Consider the following 8,726-nt stretch of genomic DNA (forward strand, 5'->3'; position numbering starts at 1 on the left):
ATTAGTTTTTGACAAAGGCAGGCCCAGCCATTTCGAAGATACGGAGCTAAATATGTAAAAAATGGCAGTTTTTGAGAGAACTAAGCGTCCGATTTGAATGATTCAAAGAACTTTCTGCTTGTCTTAACAAAATAATTGATTTTGGAAAAAAAATTTTTGTTTCATTTTTTTTTTTTTTTATTATAATTTTTTGTAAATAATTCAGATTTTATTTTTAATTCTGACTATAGTTCTAAAATACTTTAAACAAATAATTTCAACTTTGCAATTCAGTTTATATAATTCTTATAAATATTAGACAATGTTACAATATTTATAATAATCTATTTGAAAACATTCAGTATTCCTCGAACATTTCGTTATGGTACGGGAAGTTTCAGCAATTTGCCTTAAGGCACGATGCCACCCACCCCACTAGTTAATAATCTAATCATAAACAAAATATTATCAAAAGATGCTTTGTTCTAATTCTATTTGTTGTTTGGAATAAATATCAAATATTAAATGAATAACTTGTGAATTTTGTGAATTTGTTATGTGCACTACTGTGGTACAGGAACAGTAGGATTATCTAGGATTAAAGATGGCCGGTTGTCAACAAAGGGTGTTTGTGCTTTATCTTGTTAGTAAACTTAGCATTGAAATAAAATGGAAAAGTAAGTACATCATATATATAACTATATTAATTTATCTATATTAATTTATTTAACGTTTACTTAACTTGATATTTGTATGGTATTATGAAAGATACATGAACGATGCGTCAAATGAAGAGGTTAGCAAGAGCACGCCGCTGTATTGTCATAGCAAAATGATACTGAAGATATAAATCCAGTCAATTTTACAAGATCAAACACATGATGATATTTGGGATCGTTTCGTGAAGATTGATGGTTCAAAATAATGCATTCGGAGTTAATCCCACTTGTTAAATTTGTGGATAAATTACAGTCACTGAAGATGGGGACTAGTCTTTAATTTGTAAGTCTCTTGTACTATATGTATATATATATATATATATATATATATATATATATAACATTTTCTAATAGATACATATTAGGTTCATTCTTTTAGAAAATCTTCACGTATAATGAAGTGCGATGAAACGGTAGTGAGATGAGACAAGTCATATACTTTTTTGCCCTAGGAGCAGATGGCAGATCTTAGAAGTTATTTTAGTCAAGCCAATATTTGAAGAGTACAATTGTAAATAGGTCAAGACTAGAGAATGATATAGGTTCAGAAATTATATCTGTTCCATGTACAGTAGAAACTCGTTTACCCGGCTTTCGGTTATGCAAACTACAAACTACGAGCAATTTATATATACATGCAAATATTCAACTTGCACATACACACAAGTTTATAGGATTTTAGTATATGTATGTAATGTAATCTAAGAAAATATATATGTACATTCGAAAGAAAGTGTTTCTTAATAAACACTATTTTTGTTGTTGTCTATGTATGTACTTGTTATTTTTAATAAATACAGAACATAATTCTTAATACATTCGATTATCTGGATTTTTGATTTGCCAAATGCCTATTGACAACAATTAGTCCTGTAAATTGAGTTTCTACTGTATAAGTAATTCCTCAAATATGTACAAAAATTTGTTATACATAAGATTACACATTGCTGTTATATATATATATATATATATATATATATATATATATATATATATTATATTATTAAAGTTTTTCAGCCACAGGTCGAAAAAAGAAAGAAAGTAAATGCAAAATCTTCTTTAATTTACTTTTTTTAAATATTTTTTGATTTACTTTTTTTTCATAAACATATTCAAAGTCATATTATATATATATATATATATATATATATATATATTATAATAATAAATTGTTAGTGCTTATTAATTTCTCATTTTACTAAATTTATATTATTTTATAGAACTAGAAGAATTTTTGATATTATCTAATGGAGCCGTAGGAGTTCAAGATCCTGTTTGGACTGTTGAGCGAACAGCATTTTTAATACAATGTTTTAGAAAATTTAATGTTTTAGAAGGCTAAGTGGATTGTGATAAAAGATGACATGAATATTAAATTTGGCACTACCTTTACGGAAGGCAATATTGAGATTCGTTGAAGAGTTCCTCAACAAAATTATAAAAAATATGTTGACAGACAAGCTACTGGTACGAATAATGATGTAAATATATAAAATAATTTTATACATATTAACAATTATGTCTAATAGGGCAAGGAAATTTCAACTTCCAGTATGCAAAAGAGTTTGATGAAATATATGGCGCAATAGCCACAATATGAATCCAATCTGCATACTGGAAACAAGTGATGTTCATGAAATAGAAAATAATGCAGAAGCACGGGATGATAGTGCATATGAAGTTAGAGAAAATATTGCAACTTCAAGAAGAAGGCAGCGCCGTAGAAGACAAACAATATTAGAGAAAATGAGAGAAGACAGGTTGAAGTTCCAAGAACGAATAATACAAATCGAAGAAGCAAAATTAGAAATACTAAAACAAAAATATGGAATGCTTTAAAATAAAATATTCATAAATTTTTATTAAATATAATAAATAAATCATTATCCAATATAAATGCCTGATTTTAATTTATTAATTCATTTAATTTTTCTTCAATACAGAACATTCACAGAATAATACATTATAAGTACTTAACAAGAGCCAGAAATAATATTTTATCCCGTCCCCCATAAATAATTGTAGTGCAAATGATCGCAAATAAATAATGAAACTAAGGAAAAATCTGCGCTGCATAAGAAATGATAGCTTTGGCTATGTATGTTTTATCTGTGATCGACTTTGGCTTCAAAGTGACTTGGAAATATCAAATGATTCTCAAAAACAAATTCTTAATAATGTTTTTTAACTTCCCGAAGGAGAAGTTTATGTTTTCATCAAAAAATCCGAATCGCTAATTTTATGTTTTCTCGACGTTTCTAGCCATTCTGAATCGAATGAGACCAAATTTGGAAAAAGTATGGGTGTGTGTGTGTGAACAGATTTTTTGCCGTAAATCGACGTTTTCTCCAAAACGGTTGGACCGATTTCAAAAATTTAAAAGCCATTTGATGTATCTCGATGAGGACTATCGTCTCTGAGTTTTGTGCGGCGATCGGCCGGGCCGTTTCTTTGTAAATTGCAGAAAAGTGAAAAATTTTTCGTCCACGTTTTAGCCCGCAATTCTGAATCGATTCTGAAAATTCAAAAACCGCTCGATAGATATTGGTTGGGAATCGTGCTGATTAGTTTTTGGTAAAGATCGGCCGGGCCATTTTCTTGTAATAAAGTTTTTAAAAAAAATTTTTTGACGATTTTTATGATTATTTTTTTGACGAAAGATACCATAGTTTTCTAGGTCATACTAAAATATTACGGCCCTACGACAACTGGTTCAGCTTTAAAAATTCGTCAAAGTTTGCAAAAATCAGTATGGTCTTTTTGGCATTTGTCAAAATTAGACTTTTGATCGACGTTTTCTCAAAAACGCCTGAACCGATTTTGGAAATTTAAAAGCCATTTGATGTATTTCGGTGAGGACTATCGTTTGTCAGTTTTGTGCTACGATCTGCCAAGCCGTTTCTTCGTAATTTGAAAAAAAGTGTTGAACTTTTCGTCCACATTTAAGCTCATCCTACCGAACCGATTTTAAAAAATCAAAAACTGTTCGAAAGATATTAGTTGGGAATGATGCTGATTAATTTTAGGTGAAAATCTACCGAGCCGTTTTCTTGTAATTAACTGTTGAAAAAAAGTGTTAAATTTTTGTCCACATTTAAGCTCATCTTACCGAACCGATTTTAAAAAATCAAAAACTGTTCGAAAGATATCATTTGGGAATGATGCTGATTAATTTTAGGTGAAAATCTACCGAGCCGTTTTCTTGTAATTAAATGTTGAAAAAAAGTGTTAAATTTTCGTCCACATTTAAGCTCATCCTACCGAACCGATTTTGAAAATCAAAAACTGTTCGAAAGATATCATTTGGGAATGATGCTGATTAAGGTTTTAGGTGTTAAAATTTAAGCTCATCCGAGCCTGTTTATCATTTGTGATGCTGATTAATTTTAGGTGAAAATCCACCGAGCCGTTTTCTTGTAATTAACTGTTAAAAAAAATTTAAGCCGTTTTTCATGGAACTTTTTTTGGCGATATACATCATGGTCTTATAGAACTTACTGTAATATTACGGCCTTACAACAAATAGTTTAATTTTAAAAATTTGTCAAACTTTGCTAAAATTATTATTGTTTTTTTTAAAGTAAGATTGATGAAGTATATTATTTACACATTTTTTTGATCAAGTCGATTATTTACACATATCAGGAAGTTCATGTAATTTGCCTCAAGGCTAAATACCAAACCAACTGGTTATCTATGATATACAGGTAGTCAAGTGGATGTCGTTCACTCGTAGCTTAAGGGTAAATAATAAATAATAACTGATACTCACCAAGATATTCTTCATTTTTTGGAACTTGAACAAACTCTAATGGCCCGTCTCCACTGCACAAACGCGCACGGCGAATCCCGTTTTTGACAGGCGCGTGGTTTTCTTTTACTTGCAAAATTTCTGTCTGCGCACTTTGCGAACAGATTCGCCGTACAAATTCGTGCAATGGAGACGGGCCATAATAAATCTAACTCCTCCTCATCGTTCTGCAACAAATCATAAAAAAAACTCGTTGTCACTCATTATGTTAAACTCTCTCCATAAAACACATTAAACATTTCATTTACTTAAACTGAGCAAATAAACAGAAACACGAAACGAACTATACCGAAGACATGCGAATGAACTCTCGGCAATTTCGTCGCGTTCGATGAAAACCGTCTTGTCAAACCGTTGGAAACTGTCATGAGATGGCGCATGCGCAGTGTAACAAATCAGAATGAGTTTGGAAGAGTTGTGGATCGTCACAAACTGCCACTCCGAACAAACCCATTATTGCCAACCGTAGAAATTACTACACTACAATAATAGGCATAGATAAATAAACATAAATAGATCGCTATCTCAGGCCATTTGACGTTACCTCCATTTTAATTTATACAGCGATCTGAAGAAGGCAGCACTTGTACAGTATATAAATTAAAAGCTGCTAGTATTTCTAGATATGGTTCGTATACATAATTGAAAATAAGAAAACCTAAATAATTTCATGATGATAATAGGCGTCGGGAAAAAAGAAAGCAAATTAATAAGAGTTTGCTGTAAACTAATATTTGTTTTGGTGTAAACTGTAAAACGTGCATTTTTAGTAAACATTTGTTATAATTCATATTTCTTACGGTAAGAATAATGAAATTCAAAATTGAAATTTTGTTTGCTATTACTAATATGCTTTATATTTACTGTCAGGATGGATATTCAATGAGAAAAATATGAAATGGGTTTAGAAAATAATTTATTTCTTATAGCTTTGGTGTATATCGTACTACAGTTGATACTTTCTGCATATTCTATGGTCAACTTGGCAAGCAATTTAAGCACATAAGTGCACTTATTGTATTTCTCAATTTGGTTGCAGGGCTACTAAAACTAGTTTCGCAAATTAAATCATTATAAAAGACAAGTTATGAAAGGTATGAAGTGTGGACACATTATTTACTACCCTGCCAGTGAATAGAGTTGACAAAATTATGTCAAAGCAATTTAAGAAGTGTACTCGAAAACCAGAGTTTTATTTCATTGTCTTGAGATTGAGATTAACACTCGACATAATATTGACTGTGCAGCCTACACATACTTAAATTATTGAAAAAATGTGTTCAATAAAATGTGTTTTTTTTAGCAACAATATAAATATTGCTATAAAAATACTTATATTTAATCATATCTGTAATTTGTGAATGGTTGCACTCTAGATGGCTTTATTTCGGTTGTTAGTGAAGTGGGCTTAGGCAGAATCACTGACACCCAACTGTACTTTCGGACATAATAAAAAAAATTAAATCTGGAGATGCTGTATTAACTGACAAAGCTAAATAAAGTAAAAAAAGACAAAGTTTTTAATTGTACTTCATATGATTTGCATACTAGTTTTTCAGGACTAATATGTTGAATAAATGAAAATAATTTAATAAATATAAAAGTACTTTCCATGAGGTTATATCGGGTTATATATTATAAACAAATTAAATTCATTATGTCGTGTTAAAGTAGTTGTTAGTCAAATTATATTATATCGAGATAGAATTATTCAAAATATGTTTGAAACGGTATATTTATAATTATTTCGTTATTTATCTTTACTTTATTAAACAATTACATACAATATGCTTTTAACAGTAACAAACATGAAATGCCCACAAGAAAAGGTTTTTAAGATTGGATAGTCGGCAAATGCGAAACTTTTTTTAAACGCTTTCTTACAGGACGTATTCCACAATGTACTCCTTTTACATGTTGTCTTAATGCATCTAGTATTGGAAAAGCTTTATTGCAAATTCCACAACTATAAGGACGTTCCCCAGTGTGAATCATTTTATGTCGACTTAATGATGGTTTCGCTGTAAATGTTTTATTGCATATTTCACAACTATAAGGACGCACTCCGGTGTGATAAATCTCATGTAGTCTTAATGATCTTTTTGTTGTGAATGTTTTATTGCATATATTGCACTTATGGGGTCTCTCTCCAGTGTGAATTGCTTTATGTTGTTCTAAATACTTCTTTATTTTGAATGCTTTATGACATATTTCACAACTGTAAGGAAGTTCTCCAGTGTGAATCATTTCATGCTCTTTTAAATGACACTTTATTTTGAATGTTTTATTGCATATTTCACAACTAAAAGGAGGTCCTTCAGTATGCTTTGATGATTGATGTTTTCCAGTATGAATCTTTTTATGTGTGTTTAATGATGTCCTTCTTGAAAATGTTTTTTTGCATATTTCACATTCATAAGGTCGTTCCTCAGTGTGAACAGCTTCATGTTGTTTTAAATATCGTTTTGTTGCAAATGTTTTATGACATATTTCACAACTGTAAGGACGTTCTCCAGTGTGAATCATTTTATGTTCTTTTAAATGACACTTTATTTTGAATGTTTTATTACATATTTTGCAACTAAAAGGTCCTTCAGTATGCTTTGATGATTGATGTGTTCCCGTATGAATCTTTTTATGTGTGTTTAATGATGTCTTTCTTGAAAATGTTTTTTTGCATATTTCACATTCATGTCTTTCCTCAGTGTGAACAACTTCATGTTGTTTTAAAGTTCGTTTTGTTGCAAATGTTTTATGACATATTTCACAACTGTAAGGACGTTCTCCAGAGTGGATTTTTTTATGTTCGCTTAAATTTCCACTAAATGTGAATGTTTTATTGCATACTTTACATTTGTAAGATCGTTTTTTAGTAAAAATGATAGCTTTATGTTCATTTAATGATGCTTTTGTTTTGAATTTTTTATTACATAAATCACAAGCATAGGGCTTTAGATTATTGCTAAAATTACTTAAATTACTGATTTCTTCAGTAAATATGTAAGGTTTTTCATCTAAACTTGTATTAGTTGCAGCATCATGCCCATTGATTTTTTCTTGCTTCATTTCCTCATCAATCGTAACCTCAGATTTTAGAAATTGCTGTAGGCATATTTCATCATTCTCCATACTCATATGTGATGTGCATTCATAATCATAAAATTTTTGTTTCACTTGAAAATCTTGCTCATCGATACTCTCTTGCTTTATATCCTCATCAAGAGTAACCTCTGAATTCAGAAATTGCTGTAGATAAATTTCATCATTCTCCATACAAATACTTGTGGTGTTTTCATAATCATCTAAATCTTGTTTAACTCGAGAATATTCGATCGTTTCAATTTTAATTGTTGTGTTTGAATTTGTTTCTTCAAACATTTTTGACGTTTGAAGGTTATTGTAAAGATGTCTGCTCAAAAGTCGAAAAGCTTTAATTTATGCGTTATGAACATATAATAAATATATTTTGATATTTATTGATTCGTTTGTATTTTAATATGTTATAATTCTAACACTGACCTGTTTATTATTATTTTATATTTTCGTTTGCCTCATTTACGCACTTTCACAATTTGACATTTCTTCTTCGTTTTCTATGACGTTTCTACTGATTGGGCAACACCAACACATTTCAACTGCGAATTAAACGGCGCAAAAATTTGAAATTATATATTATATAGTTAAATGGAAAAATATTAGATTTTAGTCTGATATTAGTTTAAAATTATTAACTTCCCGTAAGTTATAGTAATCGCAAAAAAAATCGAAAATGAAAATGTTTATATATCTTTACGTTTCAGAGGTTTTTGAATATTTTGGCATACCTTAGAAAAAATGGATGTATGTGTGTGTGTGTGTGCGTGTATGTGTGTGCGGATACAAATTTTCGTCGACGATTTCGGGAACACGAATGAAGCGATTTGAATAATTCAAAAAATATTCGATTTGTATTGATAAGGAGACGTGCTGATTAGTTTTTGGCGAAGGCAGGTCTAGCCGTTCCGAAGATATGGGGCAAAAAGTGCCAAAAACGGTAACTCAGGTTTTAGGAGAACGGAGCGTCCGATTTGAATAATTCAAAAAACATTTTACTTGTATTAACAAGATAAAGAACTGATCAAATTTTCATAAAGGCAGGTCTAGCGGTTTCGGAGATCTAGTGAAAAAAGTAACAAAAAATGCCATCTGGCGGTCAAAAATGATCATTAGGCATATGC

At 30.2% G+C, this 8,726-nt stretch overlaps 1 protein-coding gene and 1 long non-coding RNA gene across 2 annotated transcripts; one reads left to right on the plus strand and one right to left on the minus strand.

The window, feature by feature from the left end:
* The first annotated feature begins 581 nt into the window (after positions 1 to 581).
* LOC113376273 lies at positions 582 to 1,387 on the plus strand. Its single transcript, XR_003367026.1, has 3 exons — positions 582 to 656; positions 748 to 981; positions 1,078 to 1,387. It is a non-coding gene; the product is annotated as an uncharacterized LOC113376273 (long non-coding RNA).
* A 4,787-nt stretch (positions 1,388 to 6,174) lies between these two features.
* LOC113376262 (zinc finger protein 883-like) lies at positions 6,175 to 8,119 on the minus strand. Its single transcript, XM_026616173.1, has 2 exons — positions 8,029 to 8,119; positions 6,175 to 7,918 (listed from the first exon to the last, which is right to left on the minus strand). The coding sequence occupies exon 2, from the start codon at positions 7,885 to 7,887 to the stop codon at positions 6,343 to 6,345; it is 1,545 nt and encodes a 514-aa protein (XP_026471958.1). The 5' UTR covers positions 7,888 to 7,918; positions 8,029 to 8,119; the 3' UTR covers positions 6,175 to 6,342.
* Between the last annotated feature and the right edge of the window lie 607 nt (positions 8,120 to 8,726).

The sequence above is a fragment of the Ctenocephalides felis genome, unplaced genomic scaffold (genome assembly GCF_003426905.1).
Source record: "Ctenocephalides felis isolate EL2017-DRISC unplaced genomic scaffold, ASM342690v1 CF-g0.4_SCAFFOLD_00845, whole genome shotgun sequence".
NCBI lineage: Eukaryota > Metazoa > Arthropoda > Insecta > Siphonaptera > Pulicidae > Ctenocephalides > Ctenocephalides felis.